General features: G+C 36.9%; 1 protein-coding gene across 2 annotated transcripts in view; it reads left to right on the top strand.

Moving 5' to 3' along the window:
* The window catches only part of spata17 (spermatogenesis associated 17), a 267,057-nt gene that overhangs the window by 30,759 nt on the left and 209,821 nt on the right, over positions 1–26,477 (top strand). For both annotated transcript variants that reach the window (XM_073050818.1, XM_073050817.1), the window contains exons 4-6: positions 1,254–1,304; positions 17,174–17,277; positions 21,002–21,125. In XM_073050818.1, the coding sequence (XP_072906919.1) occupies positions 1,254–1,304; positions 17,174–17,277; positions 21,002–21,125 (279 nt within the window). The remainder of the gene's footprint in view (positions 1–1,253; positions 1,305–17,173; positions 17,278–21,001; positions 21,126–26,477) is intronic.

Below are 26,477 nucleotides of genomic sequence, written 5' to 3'. Positions count from 1 at the left end.
TCACATAAGTAGGTTTGGATTCAAATTTAGACCAGACTGAGTAAGAATAGCATTAGTGAATTAGTTAGGATTTCATAACAACTTGTAGCTTTATGATTACCACTACTGAGACATTTTTGTTTTGATTCCAGATTGATTTAATTACTGGAATTTAAATTGTTGTGGTGGGTTTCAATTTCATGCTCGTGGATCAATGTTCTGAAATGCTGGCTGCCAATCCACTAACTTATTCAATGCGCTACTCTGCTGACTACATTACTGAATTTGTGTTCGAAGTTCACTTCTAAACAATCTATTAAACAACTAGATTAGAAGGAAGATTTGAATGTACATAATATAATTGTGTGTTCACTTCAAAACATTCCAAAATACTTCACAAAGAGACAGAATATAAAAATGATTCAGTAAAGCAAAAATGCAATAAAATCCACACTTCGGAGTAAGTGATATATGTCAAAGATGCAGTATTTGCAGGGGTCATATAATGAGAAAGACAAAATGATGGGTAATGTAGATGAAAAATATAATTGTTTTGCATTTTAATTTGTAAACGATACTACAAAGTCTGTTTACTTTAATTGCATATCTAGTTGGTAAGTGTTATATAGGCCTTATTTTCAATAGTTGATATATTAGCACAGGCTGAGCAGTTTAAATATTGCAAGTTTTATAATACTAAAATATATATATTAAGTGATATGAAATTCATTGACTGCTCAATTGTTCTCATGAGGCCAAGTATATGGGGTTTTGTACAGATGGTTGGAAGGCATAATTTTTATTCTTGGGCACAGATATTCTTGAAGAGTGGAAGGTATAAAGCATGAGCTCTTTGAAATTTTAAATCAACCAGACATTGTGAAATGTAAATTTCCTTTATGCAACAGTGAAACTCTTTAAAAGACCTTGTGCCTAAAACTCTACAATACGGATTGCCATCAGCGCTTGTGGATATTTCTTTTATTTTTGTATTTCTGGTCTTAGTAGAGTAACATTGATCATGAAACTCAGTGCAGATCTTTTCATGATGATTTATCTGCAACAGCATGTAATTTGAATATAGTATGTTTTAATGGTTACGTTTGCATTATAGATAAAACGATAGCTGCCTTTTAAATGTACAATTGGAGTTTTTCTCTCTGTGAATGCATTTCTTATTATGTATTATTTATAAAGATTCTTAACTTTTATATGTCAAATTTGAGCTGTATCTTTCTGTAACTACAGTCTGTTCTATCTTCTTTAATTCACAGAGAGCATATTTTATTATGAAGATGAATTTCTACAATGAAATGGCTGTCAGGGTAAATATATCTCCCTCATTATTCAACAAATGATGGCATCAAAATGTTCTCTAAATATGCTTTTATGCTGTATTTGGTAATCTAAATCAGAAGCAAAGTGAGTATCCATCTGGAAAAGTGCCAAATTCTTTTGTTTAATATGGTTTGGAGGAAGGAATTCAATTTATTGTATAAATTGCTCTGGAAGTGTATTTCTACTTAAGAAAACTGCTTAAATGTGGTAGAATTTTAACAATATGCATGGATGATCTTTAATACTTCAAATATGTACAATCTATTAATCCATATTTTGTCACAATTATGCCATCTTGTGGGAATTAAAAATAGAAGATTCTGATATCAATCTAGCAATTTTAGAAAAAAAAATTCAACAGACTTCTTAATTTTTTTACATCACTTATAACACTAGGTAAAACCTTACAGGCAAGAACATTAATATTTGCTTTGGAAGATGGTACAGCTGGGATTTTAAAAGAAAAAATAAGATCAGAATGAGCAATGTCAGAAGTTAAACACAATTCTAAGCGAATTTGCTGAAGAAATTACATATTCATGAACTAGTATTGTTATACAGAAGAGTTGTAGGAAGTATGTTTGGGCTTGTATTTCTTGATGCAATAAGATTTTGATGCATTCCAAGCAGACCAAGTTCAATTGTGGAATATAGTTAGACTAAGACAGAAAAGTAAGTCAAAAAACCAGTCACATGAAACTCTCCTGCACACTCAGTACCTTTGCCAGGTACTTTGCCAAGACACAGATTGGTTGAAACCTGAAAGCAAGTTGTTTCCTGTCCTTTACGTAAGATGAAGAAAATAATAGAAACAAGGTAATAATAATCAACAAGAAATTATTTTTGAAAAAATGAATAACACCAATTGTACAAGAGCTGCCATTTAATTCAACTATTTAATTGCAGCTGGGAAAGGTAAACCAGTTAAACAACTACAGTAAATTAACTGTAAATGGTAAATTAATGGTAAAATTAAAATGGTGAAATTAAATGGTAAATTAACTGAAATAATTAACTAAATGAGGCACATTTAAAACAAGTTTATATTTTAACACTAAATGAATAATAAAGTTTATCAAACTGCTGTAAAAAAATGCTATTAGTGTTCAAAAAGTGCTCTTAAGGAAGAAAAAGTCTTTGACTTTGGATGCTAAATTGATTGATGGACCCAGAAAATGAGTGTCAGGATTGTAATGCATGATTGCAATACAGGCAGCATGCCAACTATGCACCACTTGCCCATTACAATAATTTTAGTATCCAGCCATTGATAACCATATAACTGATTGACTGCCACAGTGAAGAAACATTGTTGTGAGATTCTTGCTCCAAGCCATCATCTCTTGAAGGGGAGATATCTGTGACTACACCAGCTGCTAACAGTAATGTGATAGGCAATACTGAAGAGCATCTGAATAGTGAAAGGAAGCAGGTTACAAGAGTTTTCAAATACTATACATGCATGAAGAAATCTAGCAGACTCAATTTGATTTGAAATATCTTTGAAGGGTCTAGAGAAAACATGACACAGAACTTAGACTCTATCCTTTCCATTGAGGCCAACTTCAACTATGATCCTACATCTGATTTACAAAGTACATGCAGCATGTGCTACTGTAGTGTAAGTCAGAATTTTTTTGAGAAGATATCTCACTTCTGAACAAGATCAGCAAAGTGAATGGATATTTCTTTTGCTGCAAATAAATCTTTGCATTGAAGCTTGCAGGGTAACAGAAAAATCCTGCATTCTGTCCTCTAACAGGTTATTAGACCTAATGGGGTGATACATCAGGGTAATTGCAGTGGTTTCACAGAGTACAACCCTGGTTATCTTCTTTCCAGAAAATGGCATTCAACTTCCAAAAAAATTACAAATGTATTAAGGAAATGCATGAGTATGGAAATTGGTGGAACTACATAGAGTCATTCAGCATGGAAGCAGGCTCTTTGTTCCAGCTTGTCCATTTCTACCAAGATGTCTACCTGAGATAGTCCCATTTACCTACATTTGACCCATAACCCTCTGGACAATCCCTATTTATACTTGTCCAAATTTCTTTTAAATGTTGTAATTGTATCAGCCTCTACAATTTCTTTGTCAGCTTATTCTACATACCCACCACTCATTTACGGAAGAAGTTGGTCCTTGGAAGCCCTTTAAATCTTATCCCATCACTTTAAATCTATGCACTTAGTTTCAGACTCACTTACCCTGGGAAAAAGACTGTGACTATTCACCTTACCTATGTACCTCATGACTTTATAAAGGTCAGTCCTATGCTTCAGGGGAAAAAAAATCAGCCTGTCCAGATTTTCTTTGAACCTCAATCCCTCCAGCACTCCTAACATTCTTAGGAATCTTTTCTATATCCATTCCAGATAGATGACATCATCCCTATAGTTAAGCAATCAAATCTACATATAATACTCCAAGTGTGGTGTCACCAACATCTTGTGTAACTGTAATCTGACATTCCTACTCATCCTGGCTGATGAAGTAAGCATGCCATAAGCTTACTTCACCACTTTTAGGGAACCATGTACTTGTAATCTTAGGTCTCTCATTCAACAGCACTCTCCAGTGCCTTGCATATTGTTCTCTAAGTCCTGCCTAGCTTGAACTTCTCAAGATGTAATATTTCACATTTATCGGAATTAAATTACATTTGCCATTCTTTTACCCACTGGTCAATTGATCAAGATCCTGTTGTAGTCTTAGATAACTTTCTTCACAATTTTGAGTTCAACCTACAAACTTCCTAGCTATACCGACTACATTCTCATCCAGACTGTTAATGCAGTTAGTGATCGACAATGGTTTAAGCACTTATGTCTGCAGTACACTGCTGGTCACAGGCATCTTCTTAAGCAAAAGATCTCAGATAGTCAGGATTCACAACTGCATTCCTTCCTCCCCATAATCCTCAACATGGGTGACCCCAGGGCTGTGTACTGAGCCCATTGCTATACACTCTGCTGACACATGACTGCATGGCCAAGCACCCGAGTATTCACATTTTCAAGTTTGCTGGTGACATAACAATGAAGGGACCCATCCCGAACTATGATGAGGTAGCTTACAGAAAGGAAGTGGAAGATCTAAAGGCTTGGTGCCAGGCAAATAACCTCCCTTGATGCCAACAAGATGGCTGTCTTGGAGATGGTCAAAGGAAATGGTTACCTACTTCAGGAGAACTTCCACCACTCACACCCCTTTTTACGTATGCGGCACAGCAGTGGAACCTGTGAGCAGTTTCAAACTCCTGCAAGTGCACATTTTGCACAACCTCTCGTGGTCCCAGAAAACATACTGTACAATCAGGTAAGCCTACAATGCCTTGAATTTCTGAGGAGACTGAAGAGAGCTAAGCACATCTATACTTATGACATTTTACAGATGTGCAGAAGAGAGCATCCTAATGTGGTACAGAAACTGCATTGTAGCAGACCAGGTAGGCTAGTCAAAACTGTTTTGACTAGCATTGACAAGTTTTGCCAGGTAGTCAAAACTCCCCAACTCATCATCAGTACCAGCCTACCTGCCATTAAGGACATGTGTACAGAAAGATGCTGAAAAAAGCCAGTACCAACATGTAGGTTCCCACCCATCCTACTCTGGATTGTTTGTCCCACTCCCATCATGGAGAAGGCTACGTAGCATCCACACAAAGACCACCAAACTCAAAAACAGTTACTTTCCCCATGCAATAAAGCTGATCAATACCTCCACCCCATGACCATTACTTTATGATTTTCTGTCAGTCACCATATGTCCAGACATTTCTGTGCCTAGTGTTACTTTATGGACATACAACCTATCTATGATATATAAGATATCTTATGTATTCATAGTTATTGTGTTCTTTATTGTGCTGCATCAGATCTGGAGTAACAATTATTCTGTTCTACTTGTGTATTGGAAATGATATTAAATGAAACCCCTTTTTGCTGAGTGTCTCTGGAAATGCAGTTTGTTAGCCCCCACTAACAGTTACTGGACTCCGCAGTGAGAAACCCACCTTTTCAGGCTCTGTATATCTGAGATATATACTTTACTTTTATTGTCAACAAACAATTGATACTAGAGCGTACAATCTTCACAGCGATATTTGATTCTGCGCTTTGCGCTCCACTCCCTGAAGAACAAATCGAAGTAAATATAATAAAAATTTAAGTTATAAATCATAATTAGAAAATAGAAAAGGGAAAGTAAGGTAGTGCAAGTCAGGTCTGGATATTTGGAAGGTACGGCCCAGATCCAGGTCAGGATCCGTTCAGCAGTCTTATCACAGTCGGAAAGAAGCTGTTCCCAAATCTGATCAACTTTGGTCTTGCCAAACCTGTGAGGTTGGGATGTCTTACCTACCCAAACCCCAGTTTGTTGTGAATGCTGTGAGATTTTTCTGCCCCTCTGAAGTCACCCATTGGCAAGAAATAACAGATTGTATACTGCATACAGTTATAAAGAAGGTATATTTATGAACATTAACTTAACCAAAGAGTTATTAGAGAAAAGAAAGAAAAAACAATAAGGGCCTATTATAAGCAGTCAAATGTGCACATAAGTTGGAGCTCACCTTGAACTTGTCCGTAACATAAGTGCTGGACCCTCAGTCTGCATGAAAGTGCACACCACCCCCCGAATGTCACTTGAAAATCATCTCGAACAAACAGGCTCTCCCACAGGAGTATTGGTCCTTCCTCCTTGAAGCCATTCATTTCCACAAAGCACGTTATGCAACAGCGATGGCATCCTCAGCCATCTTCCCTCCTGTCTTCTCCTAGCTCCCGCCAAAAAAAGACCTCGACCTACACCAGTGTCCCTCACAAAACCTCTCTGCCCAGTGTTCAGTGGAACCTTCTCCCAATTCCACCATCCTGACTGGCTGACAGCACATTCCTAAGTTGAACAATAAAGCCCTTTATCTCAGTTTAAACCCAGATAGGTTGAGAGCAGAACAGGCTGCTCTTACAGAACTGCTAAAATGAAATACCTACAACATAGCAGCAAAAATCTTAACCAGGGCATTACATAAACAATCTTGAATCTCCAATATGAAAAACAACCTTCCACTGCAGCCTGCCTCCTAAGTCAATTTTGTATCCAATTGGCTAGCTCATTCTGGATCCCATTTAACCCATGATCATTGTACATAATTACTGGAAGAGTAGTCTTTCCAGCCTTCTGGCCTGAATATTTCATCTTGTGCTTACAAGGATTTATAAGTTAGAATGAAATCATCTTCTAGCACTGTTTCAGGCAACGTAGTCTTAAATATAACAGTGAACCATTTCTCATCATCATCTGGAATATTCTGTATGGTTCTGATTTATATCTCTAAAGTAGGATTATTCTTGATAGTGAGAGTGCAGCAAGTAATCAGAAGGTTAGCTGGCTTGATAAGGGGGGAGGTTTGTGTTTTTAATTAGGGAGAGTATCACTGATTCTTAGGGAGGATATTCTTGGAGGAACATCTGATGAGGGTATAGAGTGGAACTTAGAAATAAGAACAAGATGAACACTTTGCTGGGGTTGTATTTTAGGTCTTATCAATAGTCTGTGGGAGCTAGAAGAGCTGGGAAGATCTCCAATAGCTGTAAAATTAATAGCTGTTATAGTGAGTGATTTCAACCTCTCTTTTTTTGGGTGGGTCTACCATAGTAAAAAGAGCTTTGATGGGATGGAATTTCTTAAATATATCTAGAACATTTTTCTCTGTGTAGGTGGCAATGATACAGCTAAGCAGGGTGATACAGAAGGCATTTAGCTCTCTGGCATTCATCAACCAGGACAACAAGACAGGAGTTGGGATGTCATGTTACAATTGTACAAGTTATTGATGAGACCACATTTCGAGACTGTTTGCATATCTTGTCACCCAGCCACAGGAAGGATGTCATTAAGATCAAAAATGTGAAGAGAAGATTTATAAGTATATTACTGGGACTGGAGGACGTGAGATATAATAACAAGTTGGATATGCTGGGACTTTTTTTGCCTAAATAATAGAGTTTTGAAGGGTGATCTTAGAGGTATATAAAATCATAAGGGGAGAAGATAAAGTGGATGATCACTGTGTTTTTCCCAGGGTATGAAATCTAAAACAAGAGGGCAAAGATTTAAGGTGAGTGGGAAAATGGACCTGAGGGAATCCTCTTCACACAGAAAGTGGTGGAACAAGCTGCTAGAGGAAACTGTGGAGGCAGTTACAATTACAATGTTTAAAAGACATTTGGATAAAAAAATTAAGGCCTAGAGAGGTGAGGGTCATTATGCAGGCCAGTGGGACTATTTTTGACATAGATGAATTGGGATGAAGGGTCTGTTTCTGTGCTGTATAACTCCATAACTACACTAGAAGAGTTTAAACAGACTAGGTTTCAGCTTTCTAGTTTTACAGAATGAAAGGTAATCTCATTTCAGTGTGCAAAATTCTTCTGGGTTTGGAAGGATAGATGTGGTGTTGATGTTTCCTCTGGCTGCTATATCTGGAACCAAGGGCCACAGCCTCAAAGTAAGGATAAGGATGAGGAAAAAGTTCTAACTCAGAGGCTGGTGAAACTTTTATGTTCTCTACCGAAGAGGGCCATGGGGGCTCAAACATTCACTATATTCAAAATGGAGTCTAAATAGATGTTAAAGGAAATGAGAGATTCTCTGGGTTGGCTCTACCTTGCTTTGGTGTTATTATATCAGTTTAGGATGTAAGGAGTTTTGGGGCCTAGTATTCCATTGGGCTAGCTGCTGCAAGGTATTGTCATAAGTCCCTGTCATAATGACAGCAATATATGAACTCACTAACTTCAATATTCTCAATTCTGACATTTGCCAATAAAGGAAATACAGACAATGTCTTTCCAACCTTCCAGCTGCGCCACTGATTATGGGTGGAATGGGTCTTGAATCTCTTTTCTGCAGTGAGAAGTATATTCTTGCCCGAACACATAAGAGATTTTTGCCTTTCAGGAAATAAGTATTCTGGTGATAACATTCCAGTATCATAAGGATTTGGTTCACCAGTTTTTCAACTACTTCTCTCTGGCAGATATTGTCAAGACTGGGCAGACTGTTGCTGATCTACCAGTTGCTGGATGCATGAGTTTCCAGAAATGCCTTGATATTTAGTTGGAGGATATATTTCATCACAAAGTATTGTTTGTTATTTGTCTTTAAAGTTCAGAAAATCATGGACCTTGACTGATATTTGACCTGTTTCTCAGACAAATATTAGAATTGGATTTTGATTGCTTCCTCTGATAAACTATATCTTGCTTTTAGTGCATGGATGCATGTAAAGTCAGTCTCCCACTACATCCAACTTTTAGATAATCAGGAGTTAAACAGAATTATTCAGCCGTTTACTCTTCCTTTCCAATGAAGGACAGATGTCATCAAAATTACAGAAATAACTTGTGAAATCTTTTAAAAAGTGCTTGGGAGACAACATTTCCCAACAGAACACTGACATTTTATCACTAGCTTTGTAGAAGGGATTTTCTATATGCTTTTTGTAGGACAAATACGTTTGGAATCTTTATGCTAGAAACTTGACTTAGTAGGGATTTTGCTGATCTCTGGAGAACTACATGCCATAGGTTGAGTCCTATGTCTTTGAAACAAGCAAAGATGTTCCAGCTGATGGGGTTCCAAGGAAGTTGTTGAGGGTTGCTTTGGACTCATGGTCATGATATCATTAAGCAAATACTGACTCTAGCTATTATTTGTTATATTCAAATTCTGATTGGGGCCTGTTACTGAGAACATTGTTGAATGCAATAATGACCCTGAAATTGCATCCTGATGAATTTTCACACTCTTCATCCTAATAATACATGTAATCTAATTAGTGTATTGATTTGGTTGCGTGTTGTAACTTACTTTTTCTCTAAGGTCGAAGTAAATTTATTGTCAAAGTAAATTTATTATCAAAGGACATGTATGTCACCATATGCAACCATGAGATTCATTTTCTTGCAGGCAATCTCAGTAAATGCAAAAAATACAATAGAGTCAATGAATCACTGCACCCAACGAGATGGACAACAACCATTGTACAAAAAATAAAACTGTAACTACAAAAAGAAATAATAATAATAAATAAGCAATAAATATCAAGAACATGAGGTAAAGAGTCCTTGAAAGTGAGTCCTTAGGTTTTAGAAACAGTTCAGTGATGGGGCAAGTGAAGTTGAGTGGAAGTTATCTCTGGTTCAAGTGTTCGATGGTTGAGGGGTAATGACTGTTCCTGAACCAGATCTGTCCTGTACTTCCTTCCTGATGGCAGCAGTAAGAAGAGAGCTTGGCATGGATGGTTGGGTCCTTGATGATTGTTGCTGCTTTCTGCAACAGCGCTCCATGTAGATGTACTCGATGGTGTGGAGGGCTTTACCCGTGAAGGACTGGACCATATCCATTACTTTTTATAGGCTTTTCTATAATAGGGCATTGGTGCTTCCATACCAGGCCGTGGTGCAACCAGTCAATATTAGATTAGATTAGATTCAACTTTATTGTCATTATGTCAGGTACAGATACAAAGCCAATGAAATGCAGTTAGTATCTAACCAGAAGTGCAAAAGAGTAGTGTTATTTGGTCAAGTCAAGTCAACTTTTATTGTCATTTCAACCATAACTGCTGGTACAGTGCATAGTAAAAACGAGACAACATTTTTCAGGACCATGGTGTTACATGACACAGTACAAAAACTAGACTGAACTATGTAATAAAAAAATAACACAACACAGAGAAAGCTACAGTAGACTACAGAACTACACTGGACTGCATAAAGTGCACAAAAACAGTGCAAGCATTACAATAAATAATAAACATGACAGTAGGGCAAGGTGTCAGTCCAGGCTTCGGGTATTGAGGAGTCTGATAGCTTGGGGGAAGAAACTGTTACATAGTCTGGTCATGAGAGCCCGAATGCTTCGGAGCCTTTTCCCAGATGACAGGAGGGAGGAGAGATTGTATGAGGGGTGCATGGGGACCTTCATAATGCTGTTTCCTTTGCGGATGCAGTGTGTAGTGTAAATGTCCGTGATGGCAGGAAGAGAGACCCCGATGATCTTCTCAGCTGACCTCACTATCCGCTGCAGGGCCTTGCGATTTGAGGTGGTGCAATTTCTGAACCAGGCAGTGCTGCAGCTGCTCAGGATGCTCTCAATACAACCCCTGTAGAATGTGATGAGGATGGGGGGTGGGAGATGGATTTTCCTTAGCCTTCACAAAAAGTAGAGACGCTGCTGGGCTTTCTTTGCTACGGAGCTGGTGTTGAGGGACCAGGTGAGATTCTCCGTCAGATGAACACCAAGAAATTTGGTGCTCTTTACTATCTCTACCGAGGAGCCTTCAATGTTCAGCGGGGAGTTGTCGCTCCGTGCCCTCCTAAAGTCAACAACCGTTTCTTTTGTTTTGTTCACATTAAGAGACAGGTTGTTGGCTCTGCACCAGTCCGTTAGCCGCTGCACCTCCTCTCTGTAAGCTGACTCGTCGTTCTTGCTGATGAGACCCACCACGGTCGTGTCATCGGCGAACTTGATGATGTGGTTCAAGCTGTGTGTTGCAGCACAGTTGTGGGTCAGCAGAGTGAACAGCAGTGGACTGAGCACGCAACCCTGGGGAGCCCCCGTGCTCAGTGTGATGGTGTTGGAGATGCTGCTCCGGATCCGGACTGAGTGGGGTCTCCCAGTCAGGAAGTCTAGGATACAGTTGCAGAGGGAGGTGTTCAGGCCCAGTAGGCTCATCTTTCCAATCAGTTTCTGAGGGATGATTGTGTTGAATGCTGAACTGAAATCTATGAACAGCGTCCGAACGTATGTGTCTTTTTTGTCCAGGTGGGTTAGGGCCAGGTGGAGGGTGGTGGCAATGGCGTCATCTGTTAAGCACTTGGGACAGTACACAAACTGCAGGGGGTCCAGTGAGAGGGGCAGCGGGGTCTTGATATGCCTCATGACGAGCCTCTTGAAACACTTCATGATGATGGATGTAATTGCAACGGGACGGTAGTCATTTTGGCAGGACACTGAAGACTTCTTCAGCACGGGGACGATGGTGGCGGCTTGGAAGCACGTTGGAATGGTAGCGCTGCTCAGGGAGATGTTGAAGATGTCAGTGAGAACATCTGCTAGCTGGTCTGCACATCCTCTGAGCACTCTACCAGGGATGTTGTCTGGTCCAGCAGCCTTCTGTGGGTTGACCCTGCACAGGGTTCTTCTCACGTCGGCAACAGAGAGACACAGCACCTGGTAATTTGTAGGAGGTCATTTATTGTTACGATCCAGCAACAATGAATATATAATTGAGACAGGTTTTTTTTAATAACAAATAAAATATTTATTAAACACTGCTAAAAAAAACCCCAAAGGTAAACAAACAACTAACTTAACCGGAAGTCGGCTGCTATACAGCAGCTCCAACAGTTCTTAAAGCAATAAATGTGAACTCAGTTCTTTAAAGTAGTATTGCAAAAAGTCCAAAATGATTTATAGTCAGTTAGGAGAGACTTTCCTTGAAGTAATAAATTCTCTTTCGTAACGTTACTGCTGATCCCAGCCGAAGTATGCCTTGCCCGAAGGATTTATGATGAAGGAAAATAAGACGGCTTAAAGGCACTGACCTTTCCTTGGCGAAACCCTGTATCCTGCTCTTTTAGCAGGAGCTATCTTGGATTGCAGGTTACTAATTCCTTCCAAAAGAGGATCAAATAAGGTCGAACCTGTTTCACCACCGACAACAGCAACTTTTCTTGATCCTTCAGCTTCCCAAACTTCGATAATTCTTCACTCTCTGACTGAACTTTAACTGGCAGTGATTTTCTGAACTGCCGGCACAACAATTCTTACAGTAAAATTTAAAACTCCACTTTTAAAACTAAACTGCATCATAAAATGAAATACGCAGCAAAACGGAGTCACTGATGAATTAAACCATGAACTGACCTGCATCACAGGGAGGGGTTCCCCTTTTATACCCTGTTGGAAAAAGCCATCACATGACCTCTCACTGGCGGGAAAATTACATCACTCCACCATCACAAGGTCATTACATCATGCCCAGCAGAGCCTCAATTACATCATGGTCATGTGACAGCCACAAGATACCCACAGGTACGTAACATTATAAAATAACTGTGAATAAAAAGTAAGTGCTGCAGCATACAAATATAAAAGTACTAACACAGTACAATATAGGTGCAATACTGTTTAGCGATGTGACGTGAGGTTCAGCAGGGTCACAGCCTCAGGGAAGAAACTCTACCTGAGCCTGCTGGTGCAGGAGCAGAGGCTCCTGTAGCGCCTACCAGATGGGAGGAGAGTAAAAAGTCCATGGTTAGGGTGAGATGCATCCTTGATAAAGCTTTTCGCCCTGCCCAGGCAGCGTTTATGGTAGATGTTCTCAATGGTGGGCAATTGGGTGCCGATAATCTGTTGGGCAGTTTTCACCACCTGCTGGAGTGCTTTGCAGTCCAATACGGGACAATTGCCGTACCACACTGAGATGCAGTTGGTAAGTATGCTCTCAATGGTACAACGGTAAAAGTCCGTCAGTATCCTAGGACAGAGGTGAGGTGGCATGCTCGCCACTGCATATCTATCAGTGTTTTAGATTACATTTGCCAGATTTTCACAAACTTCACAAGAAAGTAGAGGCATCTCTGTGTTTCTTTGCAAAGGAAGTTATAACACTGAGGAATTTAAAGTTGCTTGCTGACACTCTCCACCTCTGATCTCCCCTGACGAGAAACGGCTCATGGACCTCCAGTTGCATCCTCTTGAAGTCAATAATCGACCCAATAATCTTGCTGACATTGAGTGAGAGCTTGTTGTGGCACCACTCAGCCAGATTTTCAATCTCCCTCCTATATGCTGATTCGTCACCTCCTTTGATTCGGCGAACAACTGTGATATTTGTTTCTACAATTAGAAATACTACATTCATGGATTAAGTGTCATTACATTTGTAAGGCATTGAGTTTGTTGGTTTTAGACTGACATTGCTTAATAATGAATCTGCATAATTGATTGGATGATCCTAAAGGTCACTTACAAATGACTTTTGGAATGGGATATGCTTGGCTGTTGGGAAGATGTTATCTGCTGAGCATACATTTCTTCTATTGAAATCTTCTAACAAGTATTAATCAGTGACAAGAATTTTTGTCATTCAAATAAGGAGTCAAAAATTAAACAAAGAGACGCGTACCAAGTTATACTGATTCAAACTGATTTTTTGGATATCTGTTTTTGAACAAAAATGCTCGCCTAATGAATTAATTACATTTTTCACACAATTGTAATCTTAATATAGTTTTACTCAGCACTCCAGTAGATAAAGTTTGCAATTTAATTTTGTATCTGTAAATAGATTACAATACACTTTTGTTTTATTATTCATTTTGACTGTTGTGTCGTAAGCTTTATGAAATTATGTTGAAAGCATGCCTTCAATATTTCCTTTTTAAAAAGTGTAACCAGATTATAATGAATCATAAAATCATCCAAATGTGCAAAATTCACACCACTAAATAATGGGGCAAAAGTGTTACATTTGTTTTTTTTTCCATTGCTAAGTATTTTAATGATCTTTTGCTCCAGTAGATATTTTAATTTTTGTTTCAGATGTGCAGGGTGGGTGTGATCTTTGATTATGCTAGTTGCTTTATCAAGACAGTGAGAAATGCAGACAGAGTCCATCTTGGGAGACTGGTTTTTGTAACATGTTCAACTGTGTCCACAACCCTCTGTAGTTTAATGTGGTCACAACAGACCAGTTACTATACCAAACTGTAAAGCATCAATAAATATTGGTTAGAGTCAAAGAGGACATGCTAAATTTCGTTAGCCTCCCGAGGAAAGTAGTGCTGTACAGCTTTCTTGGCTGAGGAATCAATGTGGTTGGACCAGAACAGGCTATTGGTGATGTTCACAGCTAGGTACTTGAAGTTCTCAACCCTCTTGACCTCAGCACCATTGACGTAAACAGGAGCATGTGCACCCTCCCCCTTCCTGAACTCAGTGACCAGCTCTTTTGTTTGGTTGACATAGAGGATGACATGAATATGATTGTTGTCATGACACCATGTTACCAGACTCTCTATCTCCTTCCTGTGCTCCACCTAGTTGTTATTTGAGATGTAGATCATCTGCAAATGCATAGATGGAGTTAGAGCAGAACCTGGCCATGTAGTCGTAAATGTATAGGGAGTAGAGTAGGGGGCTGAGGATGTAACTTTGTGGGGTACCAGTGTTAAGGATAATCATGGCAGAGATGCTACTGCCTATTCTTACTTATTGCATTTTGTTGGTCAGGAAATCAAGGATCCATTTGACACAGTGATAGTACTCATGCTTACAATATGAAAGTATTAGCATTTAAGCTCCATCTTCACATGCATAAATATTCATGTTAGCCTGACAACTGACTGCAAAACTGAAGGAGTATGGTATTCCAAAGAAGGTGTTGGATAAGTTTCATTTTCTGACATTAAGTAGAAAATACTGGAAATGGTCACTCTTTCAGGTAGTATTGATGAAGTATCAGTTGAACATTTTTCCTCAGAAATGAGCAAGGAGATAAAGCAAATCTTGTGATACAGAGCAAATGGAATGGGAAATAAAGTGCAAGAGGAAAGATTTGTGATTCAGTGGAAGGTAGAAGATGTTAAGTAATGTAAATTTGGTAGCCAATGGTAAAAGAAATGATAATACGATATTGGTAACTAAAGGTACATGTAAGGGAAGTGTACATGTAAAGTAATTATGTGAAATAATTAACAAAAGGGAGGGTACATGTAGGAATCTAGGATTTTTTTTTTATTTTTCTCTTAATCATTTATATTATAATATGAGTTTGAGAGATTCTATTTATGGATCAATATATATTTGAATGTTAATCAATCTATTATGTACTCTCAAATGTCTTGTAACAATATTTTTCTAGTGTTTTTTTTTAAAAATTAATAAAAAGATTTGAAAAAAAAAGGAATCTGAAATAGAAATGGTAGGTATCTGTAATTATTGAATATAAAGAAGGTTGTAAAACACTTGTCTGATGGTGCTCCAGACTCTTGTTCCCTGTTCTAACTTCTCTACAGCCCATTATCTGCATCTTAAAATCCATTTCACCTCTAAAGTATAATGAAAGGTCATCATCCTCCATTCTATCTTTCTTCTTCTTCTCCATTGATACTGCTTGTCTTGCTGAGTATTTTCTATTTTTATTTCCACGTTCATGTAAGTCACCTTGCTGCTTAGGTTTTAAAATATACATTATTTCTCTATATTATTCTCTATAGTTGGTGACCTTTCTGTACTATATTTTTTTAAAAAAAGATTACCATTTGTGGAGTAAGGAGATGGTACACTAGCACATCTTTGTTTTTCGAACAGAAAGTCGAAACTTGAAATGAGAATTGGCCGCAGTTTCAAAGCTGAAACTTACCTATTAAAGCTCAAGGTTTGAGTTACTTCGGCTCATGGAAAATAGCTAAATAAATATTCCTTTTCCTCATTTTCTTTAAAATCATCTTGTTTTTTTTTATTTTGTAATATTTTTTGTGAGCTCTTCTGGTGAAGGGGCTTGTCCTGTCCATTCTGGGGCAGTTCACTCTCCTATGGTCCCCACCTCTCTCACCTGTAGCTCCAAGTAGCTGTTTGCATGTGACAGTACTGCTTTCCTTGAGAAGAAGGTACAGGAGCCTAAGGTCTCACACCACAAGGTTCTGGAACAGTTATTACCCTACAACTATCAGGCTCTTGAACCAGAAGGGATAATTTCACTCAACTTCACTCCCCCCCATCAATAAAATATTCCTACAACTTATGAACTCACTTTCAAGGACTCTACAACTCACATTCTCAATATTCATTGCTTATTTATTTATTATTATTTTGTTTCTTTTTCTCATTTTGTATTTGCACAACTTGTTGTCCTTTGCACATTGGTTGTTGTCCATCCTATAGGGAGCCGTCTTTCATTAATTCTTTTGTGTTTCTTGTACTTACTGTGAATACCCACAAGAAAATGAATCTTAGGGTTATATATAGTGACATTTATGAACTTGGAGAAAAAAATTTACTTTAAACTTTGAACCCCAGTACACTACTTCAAGAGGTGGGCTAAGTGAGGGTAGCCAGCGGGCCTCAGACCCCAATGAGATAGGGACTTGCCTGTCCTGGCATGTGAAATCAACTCCAGTGGACTGGGTGCATCAGATCTACAGAGAGATCCAACAGCCTGGAAGATTGTTCTGCAGCACTTCATGGAGAGCAAAGGGCATAACAAGGCACAGAAGAAGTCATGGTCATGTATTGCAACCAAGGAAGATCCCAGTTTTTGACGACTACTCATACCACTGGACCTGGACTTCTGAGGTTGAGAGAATGGAACTGCCCCAGGGTTTTTACACTTTATAAACTCTCCACAGGTTTACTGTCATTGTTAGATGTAGCAGATAGCCATTCATTTATACATTGTGACTTTATATTAAAAAGTCATATTTAAATTAAATCTTACAAAGAAAATGTCTGAGCTTTGTCATAATTTCAGTGTGATTTGCTAAAAATTTCTACTTCATTAAAAAGCTAGTGGTAGAAGGCTAAGACTATTCTCTCCACAAAGAAATTAAGAAAATAAAATTAAGTATGATAGCACTCATTTACAAGGCACTGTTATGTTAACAATGAAAATTGGATGAGAAATTCATAAATGGGGAAATTAAACTTTGATTAATTTTATAAAATTACAATAATATTTCTGTAATTTTTCTTTACTGAAAGCCAGAAACTAAACTTAGTTCTGAAAGAATTAATATACTGGAACAATAACTTACATATTTTTAATTGCCATGTTAGATCCAGAAAAGATGGCGTGGATATTATGTTCGAAAATATATCCATAATTTCTATGAAATGAAGAAGTATTTCATTGGCCTCAGCATTAAAAATCTGACTATAAGGTAAGCAACTGCTTTTAATAATGTTATCTCATAGTGATGATTTATTTTTCATCTGTACTTGGAGATTTACAAAATAGTTCAAGATCTGAAGGAATTGAAGGTAGACATATTTTACAAAAATGGTTAAAATGCTATATTTGAGAAGAGAATATTTTAATATCAAAAAAAGCATAATTAATGTGAATTCATAACAAATTAATGGTATTTTTTGGCTTCAGTTATTTGGTGTGCTTTTTAGTTTATGGTGCTATCCTACCATCACTGTTGATGCCGCATATAGTGCACAATTCCCAGTGAATTTGGTAACAGAAGTACTATGTACAATACAACGCCCATAATCTGTACTAAACCAGTATATCTCAACCATATTATCCAAGCTTATCAGAATAAGAAATGTACCTGGTGTTTCATCTCCAGGGTTGCTATTATGTGTAGATGCTGAATTACGATTGACATCTGGAATAGGTTTTAGACGTTGATTACTTTCAGGTCTGCTGTCACATGCAATGGAGAGGTTGCATTTTCAGAGCCATACAACAGGTATTAACAGATAAATAAGCTCTTTGGCCTACCGAGTCTATGCTAATTGTCAAGGCTATACTAATCCCATTAATTCTTCTCAAGTTCTACCACTTATCTGCACATAGAAACAACTTACAGCTACAAATTAAAATACCAACCTGCACACCATTGGGATGTGGGAAGCAACCAGAGCACCTACATGCTCAAATATGTAAAATCCACACAAACAGCATCTGAGGTCAGGATTGAATCCAAGTCTGTTGCACTGTAAAACAACTGTTCTACCAGCTGCGCCAATATGCTACCGCTGCATTTTTAAGGCCTTAAATGTTTTCTTCCATCAGCATGGTAATCTCTTCATCTGCCTAGTGCTGGAAGATTTAAAGACAAATCAAGGCACAAGGCTCTGAAAATGAGACACTGTGGCAAAAGGTAGCAGACTAGTTTGTACTGGGTAATATTCCATCCACAAGATTTCTGAAATACGCATATGAAAATGGGAAAAGTTTCAGGATATTTCAGTAGTAAGAAGGACATAGAAACTAAAATAAATTTGAAATATTTTTGTGCAATTACAACCTAGGAATGCACAAAGATAACTGAAAAAGTACTTTGCTTAGGAGAAAACATAATTAAGGAGAAAGTAACATTTTTATAAATTTATCATGCTTTGGAATAATGTTAAATTATGCGACATTTATGGTATCATGCAATATAAGATGAAATGGGCTGTATAATGGATGCACAACGAGCTACCTTGGTGCTTGACTGCACGTAGCACTGTTTAGAGGAACATCACAATAGCAATAAAGCGTGAAATTTAACAGACAATATAGTACAATTTACAGTAACACTCTTTTGGAAGAGAAAACTAGTAATTTCTGATGTGAGCTGTTTACATCAACAACATTTGAATATTTTTATTACCTTCCATATATAGTGTTTAATATGTCTTCAAATTAACAGTCGTGTTGCTACAGTGATAAATTGATTTGATTAATTTAAAGGCTGAGTATGCAATTGGTAAGGTTGTACACTTTTAACCTCTAGCTAGATGTGCAAAATATAGACCTCTGTTCGGATCAAACAAATGATATCATGAAATTAAAAATTAGCTACTCTGTTGCTGAGTCATGACATTAATAAAACATCTTTAGCTTGGCACTCAGGAAAGCTGCTGTTATTTATTGCAAAAGTCAAACTAAACATTTTATTCATGCGCACAATCTTGAAATACTCTTTCTTTTAAATTGCTCTTGATTTATTCTAGAGGGTATCTGATTTGGGAATACTAAAAGAAGCATTGTGATTGCATCATGCAAGACGGTTGCTCTTAGTCATTTCCATAGATGGCAATATTACAGTGTCCATCTTCTGATCATTCAACTTTCCAACAAAAGTAATGAAGTTAGGAGACCCAAGTTCACTGTCATAATTTTGTAATGCGGTTTTGCACAATATAATAATTTATCATTTGCCAAGCAGACAGTTATAGTTTATACATTTAATAAGGGCATCCTTTAGTATGGGTAATTAGGAATGAACAGTTTGCATATTTACTAAATGCAAAATGTCATTGCCACCACGGCCTATTGCCTACATGAATTATTTCTCTATCTGTGTTAAACAGCTGTGCAATTATTACTACGATAATCAGATAATTTTCCCTATCTAAGTTTTCTCTTGTGAGACAATTAATTTAACCCTTCAAAAGCCAAACTGAATTTTTGCATAAACACATAATTGTGCATGTTTGAAGATGGAAGACTTGATTATGCAATGGGAAATATTTGAGAACCAAATTTTCTTATGGACATATTTGCTTCAACAAACAGAAATGTTTTTTTAAATCAAATTTTATTGATAAAATTTTAAAGATTTTGAGGATTAAATACAAATAAATTTCACATCTACAAAACTGCAGCTTAAAATTAATCATATTTTAGTAATGCTTTCTGAATTAATCCAATCTTAAAATGTACAAAAATGCAAAATGTGTTTTCTTTTGTCAAGCCGTAAGAACAGCCAGTAAAATATTTTGGGCAACTGTGCAGAAATTTTAAATTAAGTCTATTAGATTAATTATCACAGCCTATATTTTAATTATTTTCTAGTAATATATGTTAAGTACAATCTATGCTTTCAAAATGATCACTGTTTTATAGATGTTATTGATATTATATCTTAAAATTAGACTTTACTGATAGTCAGATAAAAATTGTAGTATTTCATCTAATTTTATATTAAAAGTATAAATGAATATGCTTTGTTTTTGTTTGTTATCTTGCTGTATATAAAAGCAACTATGATATCTACAGTTGATGTGAGTGGCATACAGAATATGTGTAATTAAAACAGTAAACCATGCTAATAAGCATTTTGTGGATGGAAATGAAAGATTTAATTAATTGATCTTATATGATAAGTACTCATTATTTAACCAGTTTATTTGACAAAGTCTAGATATTCTCAGATAATTCTGCTGTTTTTTTACTTTAGTAAGATACCTTTTTTGTTATTTTTGAATTGACAGTGATGGCAATTGCTCATTTGGATAAAATATAAATTTTCATTGTGTCCATTTGTATGTTGAGAGAGAAAGTGGAATAATGTTCTACAGTGGATTAAGTAATAAGGGATTTCTTTCTTAAGGACATGAATATCACTGATGTTACAAACACCTTGGGTCTAACTGAAATGGACAGATTTAATGAGGTTTGTTAGGTGTCACACAAAGAAACATAGATAGAGATCCTTTTTATTGGAATAAATTTGTTCAGCTTTACAAATCTACTTAGCAGTTAATAATAGGTTTGAAAAGCAGGTCAGAAAAGGTCATATTGCCAAGTTGCATTACAGTGTACATGGTATTGTTGATTACAACCATTTGGTTTCTAACATACAGACAACTATACAGAAGAAGATAGGCTTTTCTCTAAAATTTATTAATATATTGTTTCAGGTGCAAGGTGGCAAAATGAGGTCATCCCACGAAGTATTTTTTTCTACTCTACCTTAGTTTCCTCTACTAAGGTTAAGCAATAACATCTTTAATTGTACATATATTTTATCATTGTTGGTATCTCTAGTAAAATATTATGCTTACAAATAATTATGAAGGACATAACTATTGAAACTCCAAGTTGCTTGTAAATGTTGCTTTATTTAATTCAAATACATGGCAATTCTCTGCTTCATTTAGAAAAAAACTGGAAGAATACGAGCAGACAAAGAAGAAGGAACGGGAAAGGAAAGCTATAGAGGAGGAAGAGAGAAGAAAGTGTTACGAAGCCCGAAAGATACATTACCTCCTCAGCACTGAGCAGGTCTGTGTACCTGTCCTGACAGCTTGCATAGTCGCCTGGGTCCCTGCCTGACAGAGATAAACTATCAGGCTGAATGGGACATGACTTGCTGAAATGATATCACAAAGACAATACTTCGAGTTCAATTTAGCGCTTTTCTATTGTGGAGTGCAAGCACCATGACTACTAGGTGACAGCATCTTCATACTGGCAGCATCAGCATTGTTGGCAGAAAGAGTCCAAGTCAGCAGTTTGATCTGCTGGCAGATAACACAACAGGAAGGGCATAACCTCAGCCTAACAACTCATTTTGACTGCCTCGTTTTGTGTTGTAATGTTGTCAAGCTCTAGCCAACAAGCTGTTAAACTAAGATGGTAAAACATTTTTTTAATTGTCTTATCTTTATTGCAACTGTTTCAGTAGGGTAGAGTTCCGAAGGGTAGGTTAATTGCAACTGACAGACTTGTTTTATGAAGGCTGCTTTAGGTTCATAAAGCAACTCGTTTTCAAAATCAATGTGTCTAGAAATGTCTGCTAGAATTTTTTGATGTTACTACAAGCAAACAAAGCAACTTTCATTTAAGCAGTATAATTGACAGAATCCATAGAAGGATAAAATGGTAAATTACAGAGAAACTATATTTGTTTGTCCAGCTGCTAAACAATTGATTTAGTACTGTGCCTAAATAAATATAATATAGAACTTAATTAAGTTGATGCAGGTACTAAGTTGAACCTATATTTCAATTATCATATCGTAGTTGTGTAGGATTTGTTATTTTTAAAATGTTTTTATACTTTATAGAAATTATATAACCATCAGTAAAATATACACACTAACATTAAATACTAAGTTCATAGATTATGCTTGATCTTGAATATGAGGTATAATTAGCAAATTTATATAATTACATAACTAATAAGAGTCCAGCAATAACATACCATCTCAAGACTATGATGGAAGGAAATGCATTACTGCATTTTTAGTCTGTCTCAACCAACAGTATTGTAGAGCTAAAAATTTTTAACAAAGATTAAGACTTTAAAAATTTTTTGATACAACCAACTTTTATAGAAAACAACTGTATGTGTGATATTCTTCTCATTTGTTGAATGATGGAAATAAATAAAAGATCTGTAGCACTTTTTTGTAGGGTTACATTTATCTATGTATTCAGAGCCATTTCTTTTTATGAATAACTTATTTTCAAAGACATACCTTTAAAGAAAACAAGTTGATATGGAATACAAACTAATAAATATACACTTGTTAAAAAAGGAAATAAATTGAAAACAATAGAAAAGTGAATGAGCCTCAAAATGTTGAAATATGCATCTTCAAGATTATTGCATAATAAAATTAATAGATTATATAAAATATGCATTTTTGTAACAAGATACTAAAATTAGTGAATCAGAGGTGATTTCTAATAATTGCTTCATGTTGCATAGCGCAGCACTTTGGCCCATAAGTTACTAAGTTTTTTAGGTTTTAGACTTAGAAATAGAATAATTTTAAACTTATTAAGTCTCAAATTAACAATTTAACAAAGGAGTTATCCAGTCATTGGAAGGATCACCTATTGACATCTTACACCTTTTTACATCCTATCCTAAGATATCAATCCAATTCTATCATTGGAATTGTTATAATGAAGTGTTCTACAAAGGTTTATAATATATGTGAATGTACATATAGACTAAAGGAGCCAATGAACAGTTCTGAGAAAGGGTCTTGAAGCCCATAAAGCAGCAGAATTAATTTTACATGTGTGTAACCAATTGAGCAAGTTTTGTCTCATCATACAAATCAAACATAAACTTCGAGATGGTATTGTTATCTTTTCTAACTTTTCAGAGAGATTAAGTTTACTTTAAAACTTAACAAAAATTAACCACTTCTACAACATCAATGAAATTCCAAAAAAAAACTTTTGAAGAGAAGTATGACTCTATCATTACATGAGATATTATTCACTTATTCAGTGTACCATGTTATAGAATGGGCCTTGCAATAAATATTTAAAAGACAAAAGTCTACCAGCCAACTCTGCTATAAGAAATCTGTCACCAACCGTAGTGTGGGAGCTACCCATCAAAGAAGGCTGACATCAATAAAACAGCTCATCACTGTCTCCACTGTGCTAGTGAAGCTATTTCCTCTTGAGAGAAAGCATGTATAAAAGACTAAGATCTCAAGCATGCATTAAACACAGAGTCTACCAAACAGCAGTTGTTCCCGCCCACCTGCGGGAAACCTAAAATAGGCACCTCCAGCTCTGGAGAAGTACCGATTATAAAATTCTCCAAATCCATTGGCAGGATAGGCAAACCATTGTCAGCATTCTCCCAAGGCAACATGGCAGGCATTAACATTATGATCATGTTAAACTATTTCCTGTGAGCAGGCAACAGTGTCTAATTATCTGACCTCAGACTTCTAAGCCAAGGAATTTACTATGAACACTAGAACTATAGGAGATTTCTAGAATGTCTGTGAAAATGCTTCAGCAATATTTCCTAAGTCCCAACAAAGAAATATAACACCCTCACTGCATCATTGTCATGTCTGACACTGAGTATTCAAACTGGAGAAGGATTATCAGGAAGGCCCTTGACTGTTCACAATGAAAGAGTGTATAACATCCAAACTACTTGCCAGCCTGCTCCAGAACACTCAGAACTGGAAAGGGAGCAGGTTATAGCCAACTCTTATGGATGGCCAAAGACAGTCTCAGGAATGCAGGTACAGCACCCATGCAGGTTGGCCATTGCCAGAAGAAAGACTTCAAGCCAATTAAAGCCCAAGAGTGGAAAATTAACTGGTGTTCAGTCCCACTTCTCTATGCCAGCCAAGACACCCCATGTAAGCCTGCCATCTGACTGAATTTTACCTATTTCCTTCTCTTCTCGCTTCTACCATTGGGCAGATCATGCAGGAGTCTTGGGTCCCAGGCCACCAAGGTTAGTTGTTGTCCTACAACCATTTTGCTTTTAGGCTCCATAGCCTTGCAACTCACTTCCAGATATTCTGTCCTCAGTATTATCTTTTTACTTTTTTTTGTTATTTGCATGATTTGTCCTCTTCTGCACTCTGGATGTTTGTCAGTCTTTGTTTTTCATGGATTCTACTGTATTTCTTAACGTTACTGTGGGTGTCTGCAAGAAAATGAATCTCAAGGTTGTATATAGTATACATATTTTGATAATAAATTTACATTGAGATTTGAAGAAGAAGCAGTTAGACCAATAAGACAGAGGAGCAGAATTAGGCCATCTGGCCCATCATGTCTGCTTCAACATTCAATCATGACTGATCTTTTTTTTTTCTCCTCCTCAACCCCAGTTCCCAGCCTTCTCCCATAACCTTTGATGCCATACCCAATCAAGAACCTATCACTCTCTGCTTTAAATACACCCAGTGACCTGGCCTCCACAGCTGCATGTGGCAATAAATTCAACAAATTCACCACCATTCGGCTAAAGAAATTTCTCTGCATCTCTGTTTTGAAAGAACGCCCCTCTTTCTTGGGGCTGTGCCCTATTGCCGTAGACTCGTCCACCATGGAAAACATTCTTTCCTCATCTACTCTGTCTAGGCCTTTCAACATTTGAAAGGTGTCAATGAGATCCCCCCTCATCCTTCTGAATTTCGGCGAGTACAGACCCAGAGCCATCAAATGTTCCTCATAAGATAACCCTTTCATACCTGGAATCATCTTTGTGAACCTCCTCTGCATCCTTTCTAACGCCAGCGCATCTTTTCTAAGATGAGGAGCCCAGAATTGTTCACAATAGTCAAAGTGAGGCCTCACCAGTGCCTTATAAAGCCTCATCATCACATCCTTGCTCTTGTATTCTAGACTTCTTCAAATGAATGCTACCGTGGCATTTGACTCAACCTATAAGTTAACCTTTAGACAAGTTTATTGACTGAAAGCCTTTATCTGCTGAATGATAATAGTATGAACACTTAATATATCTTTAATATTGTAAAAAATGTCAAGGCTCTCTAGAGCAGCATAATGGAGCTTTGGAGGGAGAGTGCAAGTGTCCACAAACTTGTCCAAAGACAAATGTTTTTTGAACATTTTTTTTTAAAGGAAATGAGAGACAAAAGGATTTAGAACGGGAATTCTAAAGTGTGGGTCTGAGCTAACTGACATAGGGATACCAGTGGTGCTGTAAATGAAAATACAGATGCATAAGATGTGGATTTGAGGACACAACAGTTCTCAAAGGAACTGTTAGTGCCATTGCTGGGTCAGATGACCATAAGTGTTGCTATATTGATTTATAATGATCTCACGTTCTAAATATCTATTGCTTAATTAGTTTGTTGTCTTTTGTACATTGGTTGGCTGTCTGTTTTGTGTGTGGTTTTTGTTGAGTTTATTGCGTTTTTTTGTATTTACTTTGAATTCCCGCAAGAAAATGTATCTCAGGGTAGCATATGGTGACATATATGTACCTTGATAATAAACTTACTTTGAAATTCGATCTTTTGTGAGGTGGATCCAGAAAGGCTTCTGGGGGGGGGGGGGGGGGGGGGAACCAGAACATGATAAACAGAAAATACTGTGGGAAAAATGTATGTCATTAAGTTTGGTGGGGAAAAAAATAAAAAAGAGTATTGTTTAAATGATGAACATTGAAAGGCTTTGGTATCCAGAGGGATGTGGGGTCCTGGTACATGACTCACCTAATTTAATGTACAACAAGCATTTAAGGCTAACGGTATTTTTGCCAATATTCCAAAAATAAAGATATCTTCCTGTAGTTATCTGGGGTAAGATTATACCTGGAATATTGTGTACAAACCTTGCCTTCTGATCTAAGGAAAGCTATAATAGAGATAAAGACAATATAACAAAACATTACTAGGATTGTGGTGGCATTATTGAGTGAGGTGTGAACATTCATTCATTGAGTATGTTTCAGATGTTTGTGGGGAATTGAGGAATATTGGGCTAGTACAAGAAAATGATACTGAGGTAAATGATCTGATTCTTGAAAAGCTGACCTGGCACGAAGGGCCTATTCTAACCCCTATTTCTTACGTTCTTGTTAAGACTTTGAATAAAAATCATTATTTTTCATTTGTTAGCACAGGTCAGCAAGTGGAGGAATAAATAATATTAGACACTGTATGTGCACTTGTGTCTGGAAAAAAGAAAGGAGTTTATTACAATGCTGCTCATAATCCTAGTTTTCCTAAAGTGATTTATAGCCAGTGAAGTAATGCCATTAGCTGTGTTTCTTTTAATTCTTCTCTGAGCTCACAGAGCAAAAGCAAGCTAAAGGCTAAAAATAGATCTAATTATTATCAGTTACATGAGTATAATGTTTCCTTATCTGTCAAGACCAGTATA

Source organism: Hemitrygon akajei, chromosome 7 (genome assembly GCF_048418815.1).
Source record: "Hemitrygon akajei chromosome 7, sHemAka1.3, whole genome shotgun sequence".
In the NCBI taxonomy this organism is placed as follows: Eukaryota; Metazoa; Chordata; class Chondrichthyes; order Myliobatiformes; family Dasyatidae; genus Hemitrygon; species Hemitrygon akajei.
Note: the sequence above shows the minus strand (reverse complement) of the source record. Positions and strands in the feature narration are given on the sequence as shown.